This window comes from Ipomoea nil, unplaced genomic scaffold, assembly GCF_001879475.1.
Source record: "Ipomoea nil cultivar Tokyo-kokei standard unplaced genomic scaffold, Asagao_1.1 scaffold0803, whole genome shotgun sequence".
NCBI lineage: Eukaryota > Viridiplantae > Streptophyta > Magnoliopsida > Solanales > Convolvulaceae > Ipomoea > Ipomoea nil.
In genome coordinates, this window is record NW_017617231.1 from 92646 (window position 1) to 119796 (window position 27151).

The 27151-nt window shown below is 35.2% G+C and overlaps 1 protein-coding gene across 2 annotated transcripts; it reads right to left on the reverse strand.

Moving 5' to 3' along the window:
- Positions 1 to 1151: 1151 nt before the first annotated feature.
- On the reverse strand, positions 1152 to 16867 carry LOC109177204 (protein MICRORCHIDIA 6-like). Of its 2 annotated transcripts, none has more exons than XM_019326515.1 (20): positions 16747 to 16867; positions 14649 to 15001; positions 14263 to 14337; positions 14120 to 14154; positions 7490 to 7568; positions 7288 to 7374; positions 7140 to 7215; positions 6495 to 6573; positions 5747 to 5875; positions 4602 to 4700; positions 4418 to 4513; positions 4176 to 4322; positions 3637 to 3729; positions 3036 to 3087; positions 2842 to 2953; positions 2287 to 2489; positions 2045 to 2154; positions 1741 to 1829; positions 1513 to 1555; positions 1152 to 1356 (listed from the first exon to the last, which is right to left on the reverse strand). In XM_019326515.1, exons 2-20 carry the CDS (start codon positions 14842 to 14844, stop codon positions 1201 to 1203), a joined length of 1956 nt encoding a protein of 651 aa, XP_019182060.1. In that variant the 5' UTR covers positions 14845 to 15001; positions 16747 to 16867; the 3' UTR covers positions 1152 to 1200. The 2 variants fall into 2 exon arrangements, with proteins under 2 accessions (XP_019182060.1, XP_019182061.1); XM_019326516.1 differs by lacking the exon at positions 16747 to 16867 and adding an exon at positions 15886 to 16153.
- Positions 16868 to 27151: the final 10284 nt, after the last annotated feature.

A 27151-nucleotide genomic window follows, 5' to 3' on the forward strand; every position in this document is an offset into this window, starting at 1 on the left:
GGAGTGGGATAATTTGATTTTTGAATTCTTGGAAGTTGTAGCCTGATCTGATAAGTTGACAAATTTATCTTCACTTTCGGCTGTGTTGTAGTAGCTTGATCTGACAAGTTGAAATTTCTCATTTCAACTTGGTCCGTGTATTCAAATTTTGTTGACTTTGTGATCCTTTTAACATTTGGCATGTAATCTTCTTGGAATTTGCATAGAACTATTTTTGTAATGTAGTGGATGTTCACTTCGAAAAATATTTCATGCAATTCTTTGATGTTGTGAATGATGCTTGAGTTCTTGATCTCCAATAATCTTGACTTGATATGGGGTTGATCTTCTAATATATTTAATTTTGAAATTAAACACCACATTGATCTCTTCTACCACGTTGTATCTTCAAATCTTCTTTGATATTGCTTCTATCGTTTGACCTTCTTCGCTTGCCAAGTGTGTTATTTGTCTTGCTACAATCCTCGCTCCAAGATGTGTTACTTGGTATGCTACAAATGTGCTTATTCGGCTGTGCCTCTTGCTATCAATATTTGCTCCTTTGCTACATGGTGTGTTACTTGCTTATAAAGTATGCTACCACCCTTGCTACAATCTCTTCTACCAACTTTTCTTCTTGATTTGGTTTCGAATTGTTGAGCTTATTCCATTGTTAACACTTTTGCTTCAAGTCTTACTACAAGATGTGCTATCAATCTTACTTCTTAGAGTTTGATTTCTTTTTGGATTCGAACATAGCTCAAGAAAAATATTTGTGGTTGCATCCTCTTTTACTTGAAGTCTTCTATCATCTCTTCTACTTTGAAGTCTTCTACAACCTCATGAGTTCGAATAATCTTGCAATATAATTATTTCCTACCATCATTTTGTACTTCCACGATAAAATGATCATTAACGCCGTTTAAGATGTGGAGAATGGAGACCCTAGGGGCGAGAAAATTTCGCCTTTTGTGGGCACAAATATAAAGTAAATTTTTAATACGGGTACGGGTGTTGCCATATCAAAATAAAATGTCATTAAAAACAAAATTATGTGCATGTATGACTACACAAAACGGCTCCCCAAGACAGTGTTTAGTTTTTAGCATACCAATCTAAACGGTATTTACATGGCAACCTACACTGATCTTTACTTTTAGTTGCCCTGCCAATAACCAAAACACTAGGATGCATACTTTTTGTTAACACAAACATTACATTTCACAAATATTTACTAAGCATTGACATGAAATTCGAGACAGATTCTTTATTTAGAACATTGTTTCCATGTTCTACATTCTCCAGCAATCTTGATTCGGCTAACAAGCCAGAATACTCGGATTTCGCGTTCTTTAGTTCCTTCCGGAGAAAAACAACCTACAGAATAGATCACGATCAAGAAGTCCTAGTTAAGTATTATAGCAGTCCATAACACGGTTAGGGAAATGGCAATTACCGAGGTTTCAAGATTTGGTCATCTAAAGCAAACGAGAGAATGAATTCAACAAAAAATTCAAGAGTTGTTTGAGATACCTTCAGATCAAGTTCCTCCAGCGACTTTCCATATTCCAAGCACCTGCCAAATGAGAGAAGACAAGTCAAGGGTATGGAACGAATGACAACACTCGGTAAGACTACTCTCGGTGGATCATCTTCACGCTGTGCTACATTAACTTAGTCTTCAAATGTGCACGACGCTAGTAAAAGATGAGGTTTTACGAATACAAGTGTAAAAAACGAAGCACTATGTCCGGTTCTTACCTTGCATGGAGCTTTTTGTTCTCTCGAATCAAGTTGTTCTTCTTACTGGACTCTTGAGCTTCCAAATAACTAGTGGTACTAGTTACAGGCTACCCAAAAAAAAAAAAAAAGATAAATAAACTACAAAGTGAAAAAATGAAGAGTTCAGTGAATATCTTTTATAACTCTCTAGGGGGAAATTTTGTAATCTGTCTCCTATCCTCTCAGTGAATTATAGTCTGAAACAAGAAGTCTTCTCCCAAAATTTTGATACCAAATGATGGCTGACTTACAGATAAGAGTTCATAACAATAACAATACATACCTCCGCGGTTTGACTGGCCCTGGAAATAACACCAGCACTACTGACCGTTTCATTTTCAAGTTCTATAACTTCTATTGGAGGATCGTGCACCTTCCTTTTAGGAGGCGCTCCTGTGCAATGAGAAGGATTAAGGTAAGGATTGCAACAGTCAACAATTGAATTCTCAACTAATATGACAACTATACACAACATAAGCAGGCATATATATGACATGATAACCATTCACCCCTAGCTTGAAATACCTTGTCGGGCATTATCCTTAAAGGTTGGTGTTAAGCTTCCTTGTTTTGAGACTTTTGAACCAGTGACACTGGAACGGTTTTTAACTAGCAGACCCGGCTGATATGTAGGACTGGGTTGATGGTATTCAGATGGAACCTGCGTACTGATTGAACTCTGAGTTTTCCTGACTGGTTGATAACCAAGATGTCCACAGTGATGATCCCTATCAAAATTAACAGTATTATCAGCTTTCTTACACTCCATAAAATATATGTCAAGTACAGAGGCAAGCATGGATGCTATAATGGTAAATATACAAGCACATGTATCTCTTAAACAAAGAATTAACTATTGTGTTGAGTAAGAGAACTCCAAGGAGTATCCAATTTCTTGTTAAAGAAGTTCCGTACATTGTGCAGACTTGATTGAGTCCAAATGTGGCATAAAATGCAGAAAAGATGGTGTATCCGAGTATCTCAGACAAAAGGAACTTAAAGCTCTTGCTAGTTACTTCAGTCAATAGCAAATAGAATAGTTCCCAGGTGTATCTTTCTATCTCTCAATAAATATATTACCAGTACTCCCACATCATTTCTTTCAAGCGAACTTCAAGCTTATGAAAAAGTGCAGTTCTTTCAAAGTCCTGCTTATTGTGAGTAGGCTGAATGAAGTTTGCTTCGAGAACACCTGAAAGATCATTAAGGTTTTTAAAGCCTACTTTTACATTAAAAATCAGGTCCAAAGATGTAATGCCTCAAGAGATTCTTACCCACAACCCCTCTGCCTCTATTAATAGTGTAGCTGACAACTTGCCAAAATGGCTGTAAATAATAAAAAAGCATGATGTAAAACATAGGCTCAATGGAGAACATAAATCATAAAGTGCATACTACCAAGTACCAACAAGCAACTAAAAAAAAAAAAAAAAAGAAATACAAGCTCCTCAATATTAGAGTAACTGATTGCGCGTGTGTGTGTGTTCTTAATAGGAATCCTGAATATTTTTGGAGATCTGGGCTCAACATACCACAAAACCCATCATTCTATATGACAGCCTCAATCTCAATTAGACACTCCACTAGATGTTAGAGATCAATATTGGCAGCCCTTAAGAAGAGCTTAACTACTAATCGAATGGGACAAAAGTGAAAAATGATACAGGATCAGTTTGGAAGGCTTCAAAATTATCTAGGGTATGGGAAAGGAAGATTTAGACAGCTTTACCTTTATTTTCAAAGTAGTTTCTAAGCTTTAATCAAGACCTAGTTTCAACTAGTGAGAACTTGCCTACTACACTTAGCCCAACCTTCAACTAAGAAATGAATAATAAACAAATATGAAATTAAAACAATCAAAGGAAAGCTACTAACCAGTATTAATCGATTTTTGTGGTAGATATTGAAACCATGGTGATTCACTAATGGAGCCTCCTTTAGGAATCCAATTGTAGTCACCACTGAACCCTGAAGTATAAGGACAGAAATAAAAGTTATAGGGAAAAAGCGGCCTTTCCAAAAGGGCTACTGGGAAATCTCAAGCTTAGCATATAATTAACTTAAAGGCCACATGAAGGTAAAACAGGTATAAACTGAAAAGGGTAAACCCAAACTATATTCAGGTTCTTCCCCTGATTCATCATATTCAGGTTCTTCCCCTGATTCATCATAATCACATATAGCCAAAATAAAAAGTTCCAAATATCTTGTTCAGCAATGAAATGCCACATTGAATTGAAAATAAAGGTAGATAGAAGCATAGTCTGCTTTCATCAAGAACATGAGAGAAACACAATATGTTTTCCAATGGAAAATCAATACTAAAAAGATCAGGTATGTACAAATAGTCAAATACACTAGTAAATATCTACTTAATACAATATACGTTAGTTTAAAGACAAAGCATTTTGAACCTCTTTGCATCCACCGCTTTGAGGTCTATACAAAATGAATTCAGGGTACTTGAGATCAGTAGCAATATTATGATACTCAATCATGCGTCCTCTCAACAATATGAAGAACTTTTCTGGGACTTGCAAGTACAAGATTGATAGATATGCCTGTTGGGTATCAATTACAAAGTGTTAGCAACTGATGACCTTGCAAACACATTGCATAGAGGATTTATTTGTGAACTGCAACCAAGTAAACTTACACGCAACGAAAACCGGAGAGTATTAGCAAGATGCTTATCACTTTCTGATACACGATTGCATTTCTCTGTAATTGCATTTCCACAAACACGAATATCCTGTAGTTAGTGTGAAAAAAGAAGTTATTCACAGTAGGAGATGACTTGAAAAAACATTTGAAATGTGAAACAATATAAGGAAACAGACCTCAGGATCGGTGTCAAAATCAAGCTCTGTTTTTCCTCCATCATCTAACCATAAACTATAAATAATAATCTTCGTACCATGATTGCCAATATCATCACACTGCTCATTATATAGGAGGAAAGAATGAGATTTAAATAAATGCTTCGGAAAAAAAAAAAAAAAAAAAAAAAAAAAAAAAAACTCATTATATAGAGTTCATATTGCTAGAAATGCAGCAAAACAGAAAATACAAGAGTGCAAGCTTTCCTCAGACATCACTATGGGCTAGAGCTCAAATAGGTTTTTATATTATATTTCAAGATACGTATCAAAACTCTTCAGCACTTTCTTTAATAGGGTGCCATGTGTAATCAAACCACAAACCACATATTTGTGACTATACCATATGAAAACAAAGGATAACAAAAATCGATGTCTCCAAAAATGAGAACTCCGTATCAGATTGCTATAGTTGGAATAGCTGTATAGGCTGAGGATATTGCAAAAACATATTCTACTTGGGGCTGATATCAACAGGAAAATGTATCCAATATTCAATAATTTGCAGATTAGAGATAACAAAGCCACATATTCAATTCATCCTAACCACCCTATTGGAATATTTCTCTGATGAAGCTGCGAACTTTACATATAATCAATAGACAGGCAAACATGAACTTCTTAGATTGGGAAGTGAGAGGTAACCCAATAAAGTAAGGAAAAGGTGCACATGGGTAAGTGTGACCAGAGGCTTGATCACTTAGATTAACAGGCTAAAAACAAAAACATATGCCAAAAACCTCAAAATTGATAGACAAACAAATAAGCCTCTTCCTTTACTCCCAAGACATTCCCTTATGATGTTCTAACACTATGGTTACTCACTTAGCCCTTTTGATCAGACAACTCTTGCTACCGGTTTAAAAAAAGATCCCCATCATCTTCATTTCTTGCCAATGGAGCACTTAAGATAACAAGTCTTCTCTTGGTGCCGGGAATGGAAGAACAGCAAGAGACAGGGCGATAGGTTACAACATGGATAAAAATGGAACCACATCTAGAATTGACTACAAATTCAGTGGCAATAAGACAAGGCCATCCAGTGTTTCGCATAACAGAGGAAATCAATAAGTAATGAGAGTACCAAATATGGAGGTTAGACATACTTGTTCAAGAAGGTCTGACTCTGTTGAATATGGAGACCACTGCAACATCAAAGAAAGATTACTCATAAACTTTTCCTCTGTGGATAATGAATCCCATGCACCAGTTGATGTTTTAAACTCATAGTCAATCTGCATCATTAAGCAAAAAGATGAGACCCTAAGACAAAACAGGACCAGATACCTCTAAGAGGATTCAATAAACATCATTTGCATTGTGCTAATAATAGAATATACAATCTTCCTCCGAAAGCATGCTCAATTTCAGAAACCAAAATCTATTGACAGGATAGGGTAATGAACTAATGACTACAGTGGAACAAGATGGAAAGTTATGCAATGGATGGCAAAGTTTATAATGCAAATGTGACTTTGAGGTCTCATACCACGAGTGGATGATAACAGCAGCATGGTACAGGGCATGAAATGTATGACAACAACAGATGATGGATATACATAGACAATGCACTGAGAATAGAATATCACCTACTATTCAAGGTTTGGACCAAGTCTTACTAATAGGAGTATTGGACTCCAGTACAAAAAGATCACATAAAAAAATAAATTCCTAGCCATATCAATATTCATTTTCATATGAAATAAAGGCAGAGCCACTAAATATTATTTGGCAGAATGGGAAAGAAGGGCACAATTATTCAGTTCAAAGCAGCAAAAATTAATATCCTTCAGGCTATGTGCAGTAGTTAAAATGAATAAGATAAAGATCTAGAAAATTAAACTAGAAACGCACCATGGGGACCACAATTCTATCAAGGCCTGCTTGTGTCAAAAAAGAGTAAGATAGAAGACCGATTGTTTGGGTCAATTTCCTGGACAGACACACATTTTAATATATCAGTGTGTTAATGTAGAATGAGTAATTTAAACTGAAAAGAAATACAAATGCTTCCAAAATTTCCAAGTAAAAATGTTCTCTACAATGGTGAGTACAGAAGAGATTTCCATTGTCAAAATAAATTTATAACTAAATTAAACAATTCAAGTTGTATGTTATTAATTGTTTTGTTGAGGGCACAATCTCCATGACACTTTAGAAAATGTGAATCAAAAGGTATAAGAATTAAGAACCACTCTAGTTTACAAGGGTGCAATTTCAGCAGAACTAAAACAGAGTACATGCATTAACAATAGCACAACAACCCTAAGAGAATAGGTGCTGCTGCTAAGCTTATAGAGTGGATGTTCCCAAGTGCATATACTTCTAAAGATTAGTTCTATTCTTCACAAGGAAAGAAGATTGATGATGCAAATCATAAGGTGAGTAGCATGAAGTGGGATCAAGTCCTCTATATCAAGAACCAAATGATGAAGATATCTCTTACAGAAAAGCAGAAAACAGAAGCAGACAAAAATAAAAAACTTCTAGTATTTAAACCTGTTCCTCATTGCGCGGCTGAAGACTATAACATCTGCCCCAAGTCTCATAGTGCTGGTCTTAAAACCATTTCCATCTGAAAGGCTGAAAGTTAGAAATTAGCTAGAACAGAAAAGGTCAAACAAATGTCAAGTAATCATCTACATACACTTTCCAATAGCTGACTTCGACTTATCTGAAAATCCAAAACTCAAACAATGGCGCATTGCTTCAGGGTCCATTCCACCACCATCATCTGGGCACAGTTAGCATGCATATATTATACTCATATAATTTAGCATTTTCATAAAGCCAGATTAATAGCAAAGTATCATATGCATCTTGCAATTTATAACTTGAAGATGGATTACCTTGAATTAACAAAGCAACACTTCCATCTCTTGGATTTAAGCATTTATCTACATTGACAAAAGAAGCCCCATTCGGTGCCTACATAATCAATTCAACATGTGATGTAGAGCACAGAAATGTTATCCACATTAGCATGAATGCATGTAAATTGTTACAATAACAACAGAACACAACATTTGCAAAAATGGTTCTCCACTTCTCTATATATCTTTTTATGGGGTAGAATTCACAAGATCAAACCATACGACTTGCAAGTACTCTCAGTTCTAAAGATATTAATGCATGATAGGAGATCATGTACATAACATTAGATACGTCAAGAATGCAGCATTTTAAGGGGCATCACACTGATGCATTTTGGGGACAGTTATTTTTGCAGAACTAAGAAGCAACATGAGGCAGAAACGGAAAGTTGATGTAGAAAGGAAGCTATTGTAGTACATTTGGAAAGCTTCGGTTATTTGGGAAGCTTCTCAGTTGGAAGAGATTCATTTTTTATGAAAATTATTGCCTTGCTTTATATATTAATTCATTGTTTAGTAAGTTGGAAGATTTTAGCATATTACTAAACTTATTTAGTTTCTTCGTTGGATTTTAGCCATTCTATGAGTTGCATTTTACCCAATAAAAAGGGGGAACCAGTTTCAATGGAAGATGTTGAAATTGAGGGATTGATAGGTCTGGCGGGTGGAGAATAACCACCACCTGCCAGTTAGGGTGAAGCAAAATATGTGAGCACCAAAGAACAAGAGAATAAAGAGAATATATATTATAGTGAAAGATTACAATAGATTGTCTCTCTTAATGTATATTCTATACTTCTATGGACCTCTATATATACTAAACTAGATACTAAATTAGTCCTAATAGGAATAGGAAACTACTAATAAGAATAGGAAACTAAGACAACTTTCCTAATATTCAACACTCCCCCTCAAGCTGGAACATCTGGAAGTTCCAAGCTTGGATCAAAACAAACACTCTACATCACTCAAAATTACAAATGAAAAATAAATGCAACTAGAGGTTAACAGTGCTGAATGGCTTCGGAGGGACAATGCAACCCTTGGAAGGAAAGCACCAGGGGCGAATCTTGTCATGAACATCCTTGGAATGGAGGCACCAAGGGTAAAGACTAACACGAACACCATCGCAGCAACATAAGCACTCTAGGACGGATGACTTCAAAGAAGATTGCACTATGTCTGACCCTTCCTTGGGAATGAACACAAAGGCACCAAGAACGGAGCTGAACAAAATCCTTGGGAATAAAGACGAACACACCAAAGAGCCTTGGGAATAAAGACGAACACACCAAGGACGAAGCTAAACACGATCTTGGGAATGAACACACCGAGGGCAGAACTGAACACGAACCTCGGGAATGAAGATGAACACACCAAGGATAGAGTTGAACATGAACAACCTCCCGATAACACAAGAAAGCGGTAGAGGCAATAAGGGAGCAAAGAATAGCAAAGGATGCAATAGAGCCCATAGTAATGAAGACAAAATAACAAAGGATAACACACTGATTGTAGATAGTCGCACTCCCCCTTACTTGAAACATGGGAAATAATCAAAGGCCTTTATAATAGTGTGAAGACCCATGGGATAAGGCATACCGGAGATAAAGAAACAAACACGGTTATACCAAAACACAAACACCATGGGGAGAAGTTCGCCAACAAATCCAAAAAAGAACCTTCAAATTTCACCAAAAAGTCCAAAAATGGCAAGAGATTCTGCCTCAAGGGAGGTTTGACCGGCGTTGACCATTGACCAATGAAGTTGACCGGCAACCAACGGAAGATCGGGAAACACAGGTAGATGCGTCTCCTCGGGACGAATCCAATGGTGGCAACGACGTCTCGAACGGAGATCGGAGCAGAGAGATCTGGCCGGAAAACGATAGCAGATCTCGGTGGCGGTGGTGGCGCGTGCTGCGGCAGACGGCGACCGGATTTCACTCTGAAGCTCGCAACGAGGTTCCTAGTCCGCCTGTGGAGTTGGTTAGGGAGAAAAACCAATAGGCAAGCGACGGAACAAAGAAAACAGTGGCGGCAGTGGTTAACCTCCGGTGGCAGTAGCGGCGGCGGAAAGCTAGGGTTTATATTAGGGTTTTAATATTTGAAGAAAAACAGCGAAAGTGGCTCTGATACCATGTTGAAATTGAGGGATTGATAGGTCTGGCGGGTGGAGAATAACCACCACCCGCCAGTTAGGGTGAAGCAAAATATGTGAGAACCAAAGAACAAGAGAATAAAGAGAATATATATTATAGTGAAAGATTACAATAGATTGTCTCTCTTAATGTATATTCTATACTTCTATGGACCTCTATATATACTAAACTAGATACTAAACTAGTCCTAATAAGAATAGGAAACTACTAATAAGAATAGGAAACTAAGACAACTTTCCTAATATTCAACAGAAGGCAAGCAGTTTTTCATCCCAGCAAAGGGACTAGGGAGTTTTGGGGCCTCAAGAAAACCCAGTCTGGTTCTTCAGTCATTGTTTCCTTCATTTTTGTTTTGCCTGTGACGATAGTCCATAAGTCCATAACATTGGCTCCATTGCTAACCTCATGGTCGATCAACCTCCCAACAATGCAATTTCTAGAGCTGAGTACAATGACCTGTCCTAATCTGTTAAGGAATTGAAAAAGCCCCTCGCCGATCTCACCAGTAACTATAATGTTGTTCCCAAGCAGCCTCAGCCAGCTTCTTCCGCAATCCAACCTGCCCTTGTTGAAGCTACACCCCTCACTAGTGACGATACCATCTCTTGTTCCCAATATACACACATTGAGTTTCCTACATTCCCCAACCAAGGGTGCGAACTCTATTTTCGTACTACTCATACCCCGAGTCAAGCACAAGTCGAGTTGGCAGCCTTTAATATGACTAGTGAAGCTCAATTGTGGTTTACCAAATCTTGTGAGGTGAACCCCAAATAACTTGAGTATTTTCAAGTAGTATTGCAAGCTGCACTTTGGCCCTCCTCGTAGTACTAACCCCTTGGGGGAGTTGGTGAACATCAAGTAGCGTCCATGCCATAATGATGAATGTTTCAAATTTCCAACTTCTGTTGGCTAGGGTAGATTCCGTGCGAATTGACCAACAAGTCAATTTATTTACCGCAGGATTAGATGAGTCGCTCTGGATTGATGTGGAACAGAGTAAGTTCCTTGGTGGAAGCCAATAATACTTCTCGGGATTTCTACCGTCAAATTCTTTACATGCAAAAAGGGACATTTTGGATATCCCCACCTCCTCTTCAAGCCCCTACAAGAAGGAAATTGGTAACTATCACCAACTCTAAACCGCAAGCTATGCAGAAAACTGGTCCCAAACTTCCTCCCATTAGTCAATTGTCACCTGGAGAGCAAGAAAAACAAAAATCCAAGGGCCTTTCTTTTAATTGTGATGAGACATGGATTCGCGGCCATTGGTGCACATATTTTGTGTCCTAGGCATTAATGATTAAGAGGAAATTGGAGAGCCTGACATTGAGGACCTTGAGGTGGTTGAAATCTCCTTACACACAATAATGAGAGTGTCAACCAAAGAGATAATGAAACTTCGGGTAATGATTGAGGGCATGCCCCTACATGCATTGGTGGTTACAAGGCACACCCATAATTTCATAACACTTCAACTACACATGAGTTGGCTATTCCTACGGCTACTCGTCCTAGAATTAAGGTTGCAGTCACGAACGGGGATCGTCTATCAAACACTAGACTCTGCGAACAAATTTTGGTTTCTAAGGGCTCATTCTCGATTTTGGTGAATTTATTCCAGATTCCACTTGTGGGTTTTGACTTGGCCTTAGGTGGGATTTTAACTCCTCAACAATGTAGTTTATTTTGAATGGGAAATTGGTTTCGCTGTCCAGCGACAGTCCTAGTGCATTGGCTGCAGTTGCTTCCTTGCACCCAGCTTCCAACCAAGACATTTTGAACATCCTTCTATCGGAGTTTGACCCATTATTTCAGGAGGTCTCGACACTGCCACCATCCCACTATTGTAATCATCAAATTGTTCTCTCTTCTGGTTTTGATCGACTAACCCAGTTGTGATCTATCCTTATGGGTAGCCCCAACAAAGCCAGCTTGAAACAATTGGGTTGATGAAACAATATATGTTATTTTATATGTATTGAGGAAGAAATCATATGTTTTAAATGAAAACGAAGAGACAATACATTACACATCTAGCTTGGGATCAAAGAAAAAAATCCCAAGTATAAAGCTTAAAAGGAAAAACTGTTTGTAGCAATATAACGGGATTCAGTCTTGTTTAAGAATAATACTAGCAATAAGAAGGTAAACGTGTTTTAACCACTCTTGAGTCCTTACTTTCCATATGTTTTAGGCCTCAACTCTTGCTTTGTTTAGTGTCTTTTATGTGAAATTATTGCTTGTGGATAAGTACTTTGCTTTGTTTTTTTATTTATAAGTGAAAGCATTAGAAAGTTGGAAATTGAAGAGAATGCTATATTTCATATATGATGAGTGATACATACAACTATTTATACATGTAGAAGAATGTAAAAAATGAAATATTATCCATACAATTATGTTATCATATCGCTAAGATCATGTTAACTATCTCTAAAATCATGTAATCACAATGTTTCCACATTTACAATTCATAACACTCTCCCTTAAGTTGGAGCATAGATGTTAATCATGTCCAACTTGTTACAAATTGTTATTACATGGTCTTAGGGATAGTTAGCATGATCCTAGGGATAAGATAACACATTTGTAGGGATAATATTTTCAACATGTATAAATAGTCGTATGTATCACTCATCATATATGAAATATAACATTCTCTTCATGGTATCAGAGCCTATTCGGTTCACTTTGTGTTTACCAATTATGAGTACCGGTGGCGTCCAAGCTTTCGTAAGCCCACTTGTCCAGTCCACCATGGTGGCGTCCAAAACTTTCGTTTAGGGGGGGTCCGATCCAATTTCGAGTAGTCAACCGGTTAGATTTAAAATGGCCCGGTTGTCCACTTGAGGAGGAGTGTTAAGAGTTTCACATTGATAAAATAAGAGAGAAAATATGGATTTATAAGACTACGGGTTAGACTAGCTAATTGGTTGGATTCAATTTTTTAGTGTCATTTGGTCCATGTGCATTATAGCCTAGTTGAGTGACCCCTAACCCAACCTTAATTTATAAGAGAAATAAAATTTAAAGATCAATTTTTGCATAAAAGCGTCTCATGTTCAATTGTTCAAATGTATCCTAGCACACAATATTCCAATTAAGGCGATTTCAATAGTATAGGAAAAGCTAACTTCAAGGGGCTAAAACTTTCATGAAGACAGCAAAGACAAACAAAGTTACTAAGTTCACAATGAAAAGGTTACCTACAAAGCGGAAAAGGAAAATTAGAGCCAAAAATGGTTCAACCATTTTATGTGCCTATATACCAAAGCACAAATATGCGTGAAAAGCATAACATAGAGACTTTTTTACATGGAAATTGATCTTTTGCACCAAGGTTATCAAGGCGGACTTTCTAGGCGAGATGCCACCGACTGCCTAGTCGACTAGCGACCGCCTAGGCGATGAGTATTAAATAAATAAAAAGTATATATATATATTGAAAACATCTTGTCTTGGGCAGCCTTTTTGCTAGCCTATTTACTTGAAGTATGACCCTATTTACTTCAAGTTGTCTTGAGAAGATGAATAGTTTTTCCTAGGGTGGTGAGAAGTCTAGTATTTATTGATAACATGCCAGAGTGAGGTAGTGGGCTTTGCTCGGAACAGGAGGACGACGCCGGAACTTTAACCACGCCGCCATCAGAGCCTCCACGCGCCGCCGCTGAGCCGCTGCTCCGACGCCACGCGCCAGCGCCTGAGGCAGATTCCGACGACTTCTCCGGCTGAAAATTACACCGGTCAAACTCGCCTTAGTGTGTAGGTCCAGCCCATGTATGTTTTGTGGAGTTTTGGGTTGTATTCTGCACTTAGGTGAAGCAAGCACATTAGGCGTTCGGTCTCGACCGACCGGACGCCTAGGCGTCGCTTAGGCGACGCCTTAATAACACTGTTTTGCATAGTACTTCCAGTTACGATAAAAATATATATAATAATAAACATGTAATCTCACTATACGATTAATTTTTTAGTTGAAATAAAACACATCATTCAATTTGGTAAAAGATTTCCACACTTCAACATCATGTTGGTTAGCTCATAAAAAGTATTCAGCACACATACGGGAAAGAGCATGTTGAAGATAAATATATAAAATAATAAATGTGCAATCTCACATAAAATACTCTAGATGAAACAAATCTTTCAATTTTTCTAACTTTTCAACACTTTTAGCTATAAATACATGTTGCAAGCTATAAACTCACATAAAATACTCTAAATAAAGCAAGAATTCAGACATAAAGTATATGCAATATAAGGGCCCAACAAACCAATAATCAAGAAAGGGGAAACAAATATACTTATATACATGCGTGCAGACACACATACATACTTTTATCACTTTTGGTTCTCCTTCTTTTATGTGTGTGTGCGTGTGTGCACGCACATTTCTATTGCTTGTGTAGGCATGTGTCTAAAGGATTTCAAAAGAACTAACCTCATCAACAGCATTGTCAACCAGCTCAGCTATGGCTGCAAACATTGAAACAAAAATGATTTGGTGTCACATATTCCACATTAGCAATATACAATGTATTTGTGTTTCTTTCAATGAGGAAAATAAGTAGATAATGAGCATACCACCAAATGCCCATTTGTGTGATGTGGCATTTGAGTGTAAGAACTTGGGGTGAATGCGCAGGTAACTGGTATCATCTGCCAATATAAATATTACCAGTTAGATAACTGGTTATTGGAGAAGCAAGTAAATGGCTAAATGCTATAGTATATGCCTTCCATTAGACACAGCATACTGCTGCCTTGGACAAATATGGAATAATTAACTGATGGGCCAAAGCTAGGAAACTAACTGTTCCACCAGTTTTAAAGTTTTAAAAACTAGGACTTAATTTAAGTATGTGAGCTTGTGAAGCTCAATTGCTGAATTGTATCCGTTGATCATCAAAGACAGCAAAGCATTGTATACTTTCCCAACAAATATAACATTTAGCATTTGGCAGCAATACTTTTATGAGTTGGCTTAGAAGAAAAGTCATCCACATAATTTCCAGCTTTCCAGAATTGCCGACAAAGAGGTGCTGGACATATTTGCGATGAGGTAAGGCTTGAACCACCAATGGAGCACCGCTCTTGATTTAAGATACGTGTACTATTTTGGCTAGTGGTTAAAGCCTTTGAGCTTCCATTCCCTTTAGAGTTCATTTCAGATTTCTGGTGCAATGTTATTGTTTTACAGCATTCCTGATGTAATATTGACTTTCCAATCAAATCTGGCACAACTTTACACCTCTCACGTCAACCTTTCTGAGATCTTGATCATAACATAAGTCAAGAATGTCCATTGAACTCAGTTTAAAGACTGCAAAAGATTTAAATATAGGAAAATAAGTTGGGAAAGTTCACCAAATATGATAGTCTAAAAGAAAAGAAAAGCAAGCCTGCCTTCTTAACATGACCTCTTTGCAATACTTAACAGCAACAAATGTTATATATATAGGAGTGATCTTACTAGAAATCTGCAATTCCTAAGCAAAAATTACTCAAAAAAATTTCCAAATCCTAAACCTCACTTTGATAACAACATTGTAGGTTGTAAAGAGACAGAGGAGTGTTGATAAAAATGTTTTGGAGACTAGAGTCTCAGTCTCAAGTACATGGACTAATACTCATTAAGGGAGGTGCAGAAAGACCAAGAGTCACATAGGGAAATGAAAGAATCACCCAAGTATTTTTCACACATGCATAACATAGTTAACACATTATATATATATATATATATATATATATATATATATATATATATATATATATATATATATATATACACTAATCCTTTCAACAAGGAACCTTTTTTTCCTTTAAAAAAAGGGTGAAATGAAAAAATTCTCACAAATCAAGCACAATGAGACTCCAAATAAGCACAAAACAATCTAATGACCCTCGTAAAGATGTATCTTTGGCACTTATCAAAAATTTTCCAAGAGAAATGAAAAATAGAGATAAAAGACACAAAAATGTACACTCAAAGTCAAAATGTACACTCAAAGGTCAAAATTGTACATTCGAAGGCACAAAGATATGCACTCGAAGGTTAAAATTGTGCTTTGGTATGGAGCATAATATACCATTAATTATGATTTGAGAGACCAGATCTTTGACTAAGATTTGTCACAAACCACCATCATCATCTCTATATCTTGAATCTGAGAAATAGAGCTAAAGCTGCTTAATAGGGTTTCTGACTGTTATCACACGAACATGATTTAGTGCTGCTATTGTGATATTTCCAGTAGTTTCTTCATTTATTAAGCGCTAACCTCAGTAAATCAGCAATCTTCCCTCTTCATTTTGGGCTGTTTACCCCAACTAATATTATATGAAAATGATTTTAAACCCTAAAATTATTCTTAAACTAGTTAGATCTAAAACAAAACAAGAAAGTGTTGATCAAGAGGAGAAAGTTAAGAAGAAAATATTCATCAAATCAAAGTGGATAAATTGAAGAAAAGGAAGAGCTACTCAAAGAGAGAGGTAAGCAAGCATGCAAACAAGGTGGCTACAAAGTTATGAACTTATAGAGCTCCACTTGAAAACCCTAAAGAGTAAAAAATTTCACTTTTAGTCCTTAATTATTATTGTATTATCATATTATATCCCAAACTTTTGTTTTATTATCTCAATCAATTCTTTGCTTAGCTAATCCGTTTTAGTGCAGAGTTTTACTGTATGTACTCTCAAATGTACTCTTTAAATTTCACTGTCTAATGTGGTGAGCACTGATCAGCTAATTTTTTATGAATCCCAATATAAATGTCTATATCAACATTTTGTGTGTGAAAATAAAAATTGTTAGTAAAAAATAGGGTACACATAATATTTTCCTTAAGCACATCAGACATTCCTCACTCTCCCTCCCTCTTCCTCGGATAAACTCTTGTTTTTTACACTTCTTCACACCAAAATTCGAACACATAATCAGAATCAAGTAAACCAGTATATCCCTAAATTGAAAACCCCAAACTATTGTATTTTGAGGAGTACGCATTCTCGCTTGTGATAGTTGAAATCCACTAGCGAAGTACTTGAGGCTGAAATTTTCATTACCGTAATAGGGAGATTGATAAATGGATTCAGGGCAAAGATCTTTAAGCATTAACGGTCCAAAATATGGAATGCATACTCGTGGCTGGCTTGTATATACGTATATGGCTCTGTCCTATACATATATATAGTATTTGCTCAAGTATGTACGTGAAATGAAACTCAAACTTGATACCTTCTTTATGGGAAGCAACAATGATGTTTAGGGATGAAAATAGTCTGAGTCGAGCTTTAAAAAATTAGATATGGGCCTATTATGAAAATTTAATGTTTGGGCTAGGGCTAGGGCATGAGCTTGTATGTAGCCTTTAAGTGTGTATGTATGTATATATATAAACATGTTAGGCTTGTAGGCTTGAACGTCATGCCTGGTATATATAGATCGCTTAGTTTAATAGGCTTTGAAATGGGTCTAAGCATATTTTTTTTACTAACTAAATCAGACCTAACTAGGCTTTAATTATGTCATGGCATAAGCCCCTACAAAGGGGGCTGACATGTTCCTATTTTTAGTGATGTCATCAAACCACAAGGTATTTGGTGGCAAATTATATCGTGGACCAGAGTTCATAGTGTCCAATACATAGAATTTGACTTCATAATTAAGGTACAAAATTCATGTTTGTAATGCACATAATTCATGTTCATAAACATACACATAAATACAACATAATGAACATGAATTCTGTGCATTATAAACATAAATTCTTTGCATTATGTGTGGCCCTGTGGGGCTTATTGTTTTTCTTGTTTAAAATATTTTAATTTTTTTATTAACATAGCCCCCGTGGTCTCCTTTTATAGAGAGCCATGCATGACAGTATCGTTGTCGTCTAAAAAATTGACTGAAGTGTCATCCTGCACCATAAACTATACGCGATTATTCATGTCGCACACTGACCTGCTAAAAAGTCTAGACGAACAAAATTTTATGATTTGTAGATCTAAACAGCAGATATGAAAGGTCAGGATGCGGCATGAATAATCGTGTATGGTTCATGGTGCGGAATGACACTTAGCAAAAAAAAAAATTAAAAAGAATATAGAAAGTCCAGGTTGTTTTATCAAAGGGTCATTGATGTCAACTACTCCAATAATTTAAAGAGTTCTACTGCATAAACTCCTAAATCATACTCCTTAAATTTTACTCCTGAATGTGACACGCATTGATAGGTTACTTTTTTTATGTGGGTCCCAATAAAAGCGTCTACATCAAGATTTTGTATGTGGAGTAAACGTTGAGAATAGAAAATGAGAGTACATGTAGTATTTTCCTAATTTAAAACGAACGAGACAACCATGGTTGTCGCTTTTGTTTCAAATTCCCAGGGGAGATATATATAGAGAGGGTGTTAGAAATTTATATAGCAATGATGATTAATGTTTCAGATTGACTACCATGAAAGCTTAAATAATATTTGGAGTTGTGGAGTTATAAATATTATTTTAGCTTGGTAGAAAATTAATTGGAATACAGCAGTTGGAGAATGAGTTTGCCGGAAGGGCTTTGACAGAAGGCTTCGTCCATTCTTAAATATTGGGGAATTGTTTCAGTTGGAACTTTATCTATTTCCTAATATTGGGGAATAGTTTCAATTGGAACTTTGTCCATTCCCCAACATTTGTGAAATGTTTCAGTCATGGTTGTAGTAGGCGCTAGTCGGGCGCCCCGGCAGCGCCTAGCGCATAGGCAGAATCTAGGCGGGCGTAAAAAAAAAACAGTGACAGACTTGCTGTTTGACAATTTTAATGAGGTTATTTTTAACATTCAATCAAATAACACATCCAAATAAATGAAATAATGATAATTTATAAGTCATAACATCATAATCATAATAATATTAAAATCAATAATTAATGAAAGACGACATCAAACGAAACCGGTCAAAATCAAATGACTCAGCCGAGTTGGCTGACTCAGTCGATTTTGGCCGAGTTGGGCACCTAGGTGGCCGCCTAGGCAACCGACTGAGGAATGGCCGACTACATTCAAAAACGACTTGGCATAGGCGCCGCCTAGGCCGAGTTTTACAACACTGGTTTTAGTTGGAGTTTTACAACACTGGTTTCTGTTGGAGCTTTGTCCATTTATTAATATTGAAAATTGTTTCAGTTGGAAAATGAATATACAACTCGTGAGCTTTCAAACTTTCCAAACTTCCATGCAGAATTGTGCTAGCAATTATAATATATATAAATATATTATTCTTGCACAGTTATTTACACGGTTCATAACCTTACCAAGGTTCATAATTACGTATATATTCATGTTGAACACGATTTACGTAATTAATTTTCTCCCATGATAAATATATCATTTAAGATATGTTTTATGGAAGTTGAGTTTTTAAAACTGCAGAAACTTCCATGTAACTTCTCCAACAGCCATATTTACATTTATAAATATGTTGGAGAAACATCTAAATGATATGACATGCAATAAATTTGCATTAAACTGAGATACTTCACAATACTACATTTCTACAGGAAGTTCTTAAACAAAGCTACTTACGAATTTCATTCATTTTCTTGTATCTCATAAGATTAAATCTTAAACCTAGCTTGTTGCTTTATATGAGAGAAATTTAAAGCTTATAGGAAAGTGATTACACGTCTGAAAATCTCGTTTCCTCACTTTCCTATTATAAGTCACTCCACATATCAATGTTTTCTAAAAAAGGGCGCACCACCTTCATTTCAAACCCTCATCTCTCTTTGAAATGAGGGTGGCAACCATAGTCAATAGTCATCGCCCTCATTTCATATGATCTTGATCTAGACCTTATTTTTAAGGTCTAAATATAAAGAATAGTTATGACGGTAAAAAAAATTAATTTTTTATCACCACATCTATGCGTGATTGTATTAATAAAATAAATAAAAATACAAAAGATTTTAAAAAGAAAAAAGTAAAAAACAAAAATTAATTATTTTTTTTTTTTTAAAAAGACACATGTCAACTACATAAGTATTAACATGTTACATTATAACTCAATTGAACTTTTCTTTAGCTAGGTTAAAGGGTTTGAATTGTGTTTTTTTACTTACGAAACTCAATTGCACTATTTGTTCAACCTAAGGATTTAATTTGATCATTCTTCTCATTTATTTATAAGTTGGGCATATCTAAAAAACATAATAAATAAATAAGTGTGAATGATGGTTATACCTTTCATTTATGTGTGTTTTTTCGTTACGTTTTTTTTTTTTTAATACATTATGCTATAAAAGTTGTACTATACAATATTTTGGACAACATATCCCTACCGTTATAACTTCCGTCATCCACCATATATTTTATTATCTTCTTCAATAATAATAATTGATACACATTATATATTGAAGTTATATGTTCTTCCAAAAGGCTGAACCCCAACCCCGACATGACAGAGCATTTGGGAGGATGTAAATCATGGTAACTCAACTGAACATGAACCACAGAGGGACCCCCCCTCACTTTGAGAGGTTGCTCCCACACTGCCGCTGGTGAGACTCGATCCCTGGTCATTCTTCCAAAGTTTCACCTCTATGACCAGTTTCACCAGGACTATGTGGTCTAATGGTATCCGGATTGGACTTCCATTTGGAAGGTTGTGAATTCAAGCCTCAGTGGAGACGTTATTTGACTCTTTGTGTCACTACATTGTAATAGAGCATTGCACCTCTACAAGTTCTATGTTAGTTAATTCCTAAATTATAAATATTAAATTTATTAAAATGTTTTAAATTATTATTATTATTTACAATAATTTTAATAATTTTAATATCTAAAATATAAATAAATCTAAATTTTTTAATATAAAGTGCTAATATTGGGCACTTATTTTTTGCATATTGCACATAAAAAATACTAATATATATATATTCAACGATATATTTTTTTGGATGACGAGAAAAACTCATCACTACTCATGTAGTAACTTATAAACCACGTTATAAGAGAGGTAAACCTAGGGGTGTTCAATCAGTTAACCGTTCGGTTAACCGAACCAAATTAACCGAAGTTTTTTTTTTTCCTTTAACCGTTAACCGAATCGAAGTTTGCTCTACCGAATTCACCGAACCGAATTTTTTTTCGGTTAGTCGGTCGGTTAACCGATTAACCGAACTTTTTAAAGCTAAAATTTAAAATTCTAAAAATAACACCTAAAATAGTAAATCCAATTAAAATAAAATACATATCATAATAAATTCATAACAAAATATAAAAAAACATGAATTATAAACTCCAAACATCCATAACTTCAAATTAGTATTTATATTTATATTATTATCCTATATATAATAAAGCTATATGGTCTTGTGAAAATTAAATGGTGATAATCAACATTTAATTTTCACAAGACCATAATAATATTGTTGTTAATTATAATAACAATAACAATAATAATAATAATAATAATATATATATATATATATATATATATATATATATATATATTTATTTATATTTCAATTTCTACTGGCAAATTATTGTGTGAACGATTGTCCACATAATTGTATGGATCATGAATATCAAATACATTGTTAATATATTAAAAATACATTATTTTTATATTGAAAGTACCTTACATACATATATAATGTACCCTTAGTATATTTAAAATATACTTTTTATTGCATGCAACCTCAAAGTTCATAAGTTTGAAATTACTATATGGCATAGCTAAGCGGCCTAATATTTAAGATTGTTGATGTGCAGATTAAGGACTACGGAGACACAGATGCGTTATTCGTGGATTCATCGGATACTATCCAACAACACTCTCCAACTTAATTGACGTGAAGTAGGCTTAGTAACATTAAGATTATATTCTCGAATTTTTAGTTCTCATCTTTTATTGATTACGCACTTAATTCGATAGTATTTTGAAGAAAAAATCAATGTTTGAACTAAGATTGTGATTTTGGTCTTTAAAGGTCAATTGTATGTTGCTATATCTAGAGTTAGAAATCTCAAAGGTCTAAAAATTGTGATCCGTGGTGACTCTAAATTGTAATTCAATTACTATTGTAGTTTACTAAGTTCTTAAAAATTTGTAATATTAAATATTATCTACTAAATTTTTAATATAGTTTAAGATTTGTAGTAATCACCCACCTTAAATATTATTTTAATTGTAAATATATTTATGTTCATAATTTTATCATAGGAATTCACACATAATAATTATTAAATAACAAAAATTTTATATATAAATAAACCTCATATAGAGTATATTTTTATAACATATTTTCCGTGCATTGCACGGGACAAATACTAGTTTATATATATATTAAAAAACTTCGGTTAACCGACCTTTCGAACCGAATTAACCGTTAACCGAAGTTTTAAAATTCCTTTAACCATTAACCGAACTGAATCGAAAACGGTTAACCGAACTTCGTCGATTCGGTTGATTAACCGAAAATTATCCGAAGTTTGCACACTTCTAAATAAATCGCACTAGAAAAATATTATGTGATTAATTAAATCACACTCATAATATTCTAGTATAAGAATCACTTTCATCCATTTGACACCACTTTCGGGGCATGCTCAACGGATTTAGGCTTATTCGACCAATGTTTCTAAAAAACATAATTTTAAAAAATGGCTTTTTGAACTTTCTATTACTACCAAATGACCTCTTAGTTTTTCAGTTTTCATTTTATATTATAAAACTAAAAAAAAAAAAAAACATTTTCAAATTTAAATATTTATCAATTTTCGAGGGATAGGAGTCCATGAGTTGGCCAAATCAACACTCTTGTGTAAAGATTCGGCACTGGCTATTTGAGCCCCTGTTCTACAAATTTCGATTTCAGTTTTCAAAAAAAAAAATCAATTTATTATATTAAAATACAAATATCAGGCAACATTAATATCTAGTGTTATGATAGTGTAGGTGTGCGTGTTGGGTACAGGGTATAGCCGACTAAGATTATAAATTGAGTTAATACCTAAAATCGTCCTCGACTATAGTGGTTTTTCTCAATTTCGTCCTAAATGACTTTGGTGACCTAATATCGTCCCAGACTTTTGTGTTTCGCTCAATTTCGTCTTCCATTTGTTATTCCGTCAAATTGGTGTTAAATAAAGGGACAATTCAGTAATGTCAATATTGGTCTCTCTTTACTTTCAACTTGTGAAGTGCGAAATTCCTCTTTCTTGTACGAATTACACCCAGAATTACTCCCGGACCTGCAAATCAAATTTTATATTCGCAGTTTTAGGAGTAATTCGTAAAAAAAAAAAAAGATTTCGCAGTTCACATGTCTATGAGTAAAGAGATGCTAATATTAAAATTACTTAATTGTCTATTTATTTAACACCAAATGGACAGAATAACAAATGATGGACTAAATTGAGCAAAAGCACAAAAGTCTGGGACTAAATTGCGCGAAACACAAAAGTCTGGGACGATATTAGGTCACCAAAGTCGTTTAGGACGAAATTGAGAAAAACCACTATAGTCGAGGACGATTTTGAGTATTAACTCATTATAAATTTATGTCAAAAAGTATTTAAAATTATGAATGATATTTTTAAATTTTGATATTCATATTATTATCGAGCATGAAGCATCACCATCTCTCCTGGTGCAACGCCAGCTTCACCGCCGGCCTTTATAGTCGCGATGCCATCTCTGATTCGCAAACCTCTGTGCCATAGTGGCGGCTGACGGAGGAAACACGACACTGATGGCGGCTGACGGAGGAAACACGACACTGAAAAAACTGTTTTGTTTTTGTCCTTTTTTTAAAAAAAAAATTGTCGGTCGTTTCCTAATGCACACCCTCATATAGTAATGGCACACCTCAAATAGTAATGGTTGCGGATTTTCCTAAGCTGGTTTATCTCATTGTGCTCATTTTTCGTCATTTGCCAACTAGGGTCACAAAGCAATATTTTACCTAATACACATCCTCAGATAGTAATAGTTGTGGGTTTTCATAAGCTTGTAGTCAATCCTGCAAGAAGACAAGGTTTCTAAGATAATAATAGTTGTAGATTACCCTAATTTGATTTACCTCAATATGTGTCCTTTGAGGGCTAGAGTCATAAGACAAGATTTACCAAATACAAATACATCGTCATCTTGTGGACTTGTCTAAACCTCATTATTCATTAACCCCAATGAGGTTTAATTTCTCCATTGAGGATGCATTAAGGATACGACCTAAGTTTAAGACTCTATATTTTCATAAGCTCCCCCATGAGTTTTAAAAGAGTACTTAATAAATTAATAAACACAACTCATAAATTAAATCAAATAACAAACTATAAATAAAGTAATTATAAAAAGGAAATTACTATACATATTTCAAACTTTTACTCTCAAATATTTGAGGTAAACAATTTGTTCTGAACCCACATAATATAAATATCTTATTTATTAGAGAAGATAATAGAGAAAGTGAAATTTAAGAGTCTATATAGCGTTTGATTGAAGGGAATTTAAATTCCACTTAATTCTCACCTAATTTCAAAGACCACAAAATTCCCTTGTTTGATTGAAAAGAATTGCAATTCCAAGGAATTGCAATTCCCTGTGATTTTAATTTTTGGGATTTTAAGAAGAAAAAAAGATAGTGATGAGTCAAAATTACTCCTTCTTTTTTTAACCTAAAATTAATGCCTAACAACAACAATAGACATTTTTGACTTTATACTACTTATTCCCTTTCAATTCCCATATATACCAAACATTAGAATTAAAATTCTCAATAATTCTATTCCTGTAAACCAAACACCGTAATTTAAATTTCCACTTTATTCCCAGTAATTCATCTCCCATGGAATTGCAATTCATTTCCCATGCAATTCCCACTCTCCAACCAAACACCCAATTATTATTCAAGCCTTAAAAAAAAAACACGCACATTTATTACTCAAGCATAAAAGATTTAAAAATTAAAATTGATCTTACAATTTCATTGATTTCGACCTTCTGTTTCTTTGACAAAGCTAAAGAATTAGGCATGCAGACTGCAGAGCTGGTGAATAAAGCCGTAGGAAAATATATATATAAAATTAAAACTAGAGATGGGAGGTAAGAGGGAGAGAGATACGTTGGCAAGTCGCACTGTGAAAGTGAGATGACTCTCCTTTAAATACACATTGTTTTGTTACGGGAGACCAACAAAATCTCCTCAACAAATTCTGAAAAAGATAGGAGTCTTTGACCGTGAGAATAACTGAATAGATGAAAATCACGCTTGTTACATCTATCTATAGTTTTTTTTTTTTTTTTTTTTTTTTAGATAATCTCAACTTTGTCAGATTAATCTTCTTCCAAAAGGCTGTACCCCAACTCTAAGGATCCCCTACACTCCGACCCGACAGAGCATTTGGGAGTTTGTCAGATTAATCTTAAGTTCACAGGACCCCGCATCTAATGCTATTGTATAGGTAAATCGTGAGTTACAGAATCAATCAATCGGTCATACCTTAAGAGATCGAGTGTTTGGTAGGTTTGGTTTGAAGGAATTGAAATTCCACACTTTACGGAATTGTAATTCCATGACAAATGACTATTTTACCCTTATTCTTATTATTATATATTATATATTATATATTTATATTATTAATTTATTACTCCGTACAATGACAATTTTTTTTTCGATCAAGAGGAGGGGTGGACCCTAGCAGAACTAATTGCTCTCACTGCGCGACCAAGTTGCACGAATAATTTCACGATCAAGCATGTCCTCCATACCAGATGGGCAATAATCAAGTTCTCTCCAGTTTGCATTCATCATCGTCCCCAGAGAGGCCGCAGCATCCGCAATCTCCGTACAATGACATTTGAGTCTTTATTAATTTCTTCACTTTGAATTCCCATCATTATATTTATGTCTACCAAACAATGTAATTTAAATTATCTCTTTATTCTTTTCTCACCAATGAATTACAATTCTTTTCCCGCATAATTCCCTCCTCCCAACCAAACGCCTTGTTAATCTTCATGCACACCCGTACAAGGGATCCAAACCATACATTCCATTATCTTGGGACCCTAGTTTTCATGCGCGTCCTATTGTTTTTTTTTCCCCTTTTTGTTTTGTTTAGATGACTAGAAAATCCGTTTTTATTATTTGAGGGTGTGAAAACTTGCTCTCATGTAATAACTTACAAATCACACAATTTGAATGTGCGCACTACACAAAATATGTAAATAAAAAAAACATGTAAAGTTAATAATTTTTAACAAAGCCTATGTCTAACAATTTTTTTGGGTCTCAAACTCTCAAACCCAATTCCCTGGAAGCCTTGCGGAAATATGAGGAAACAATAAAATTGGGATCAAAGAGTGGGGCTTGCGTCTGATGTATTATACATGAGACACAAGTCCCACTTGTGGCTCTTAATTGGTCGTATGTAAACTTCAAACCCATTTTCCACTTGCTTTCTCACCACCGGCGACCGGCCAGCAAAGATGATTCATTACTTCTACAATACAAAACAGGCACATTCCCCCATTGATGTCAGCTTAGCACACTTGAAAAAGCTCTAGGTTGAACAGCAACCAATTTTGTTTACTGCAGAATCATCTTTTTCTGCAACTTCAATCTTTTCACCATCGGAAGGAACAATTGAAGACTGGGTTCCATTTTTGCCATCGTCGATGGACTTTTTGCTCATCACGTCGTAGATTTGTGTGAGAACTTCCCCGAATGCAGTCTTGACGTCGGTGGATTCAAGGGCATATGATATTGGAAAAAAATAGCATAAAATACAAGAAATGACATTGTAAATGACTATTTTGTAATATAATTATTAGTGGGGTCCACTTTCGATTTTGATTGGGTCATAGTGGTTTCGAGTTCTTCGTAGTGAGACGAAGAAATTGATATATTATACGCTCAAAACGGATAATGAGTGAATGAGATATTGATTCTCAAAGTAAATCCATTTGAGTTGGGAAAGTGAAGAGAAAAATCTTAAAAGTAACTTTTGTCCTACATTGGTTTGAAAAGTCATTGTGTATGTACCACGAGAATGCATTATGCTCGTAACACTGGTCGTAATGGAAGGCATCCGTAAGTCATTTGTGTTGTTATGAGCACGAGCACGCATTACGGTCGTAACTGGCCTCGTAATGTGTCCTATCTAGCATCTTAAGTCCAAAGCTATAAATAGGGGGAGTTGGGAACCATTTGGGGCATTAAATTATAGAGTTAATTCCAGCAATGGTCCTCCGACTATATTGATTTTCCAAAATTAGTCCTTGACTTATAATTTGGACACTTTACGTCCCTTGACTTTCAATTTCTTTCCAATTAAGGTCCTTTCGTCAAATTACGGTAAATTGGACTTTAAATGAAAGGGTAAATTAGTCATTTCAAATGTCTAATGTATAATTCTTCGTATTTCTCCCTTGTATGCGCGACTTTGGAATCATATTCACTTAATTGCTTAATC

Excerpts from the sequence above, each read along its gene's own strand:
- LOC109177204 (XM_019326515.1), bottom strand. The coding sequence starts at position 14,844 with ATGAACTCTAAAGGGAATGGAAGCTCAAAGGCTTTAACCACTAGCCAA. Across the intron at positions 7,569-14,119 it reads TTGACAATGCTGTTGATGAG|GCACCGAATGGGGCTTCTTT; the intron begins GTTAGTTCTTTT and ends TTGATTATGTAG. Across the intron at positions 3,088-3,636 it reads ACAAAAATCGATTAATACTG|CCATTTTGGCAAGTTGTCAG; the intron begins GTTAGTAGCTTT and ends TATTATTTACAG.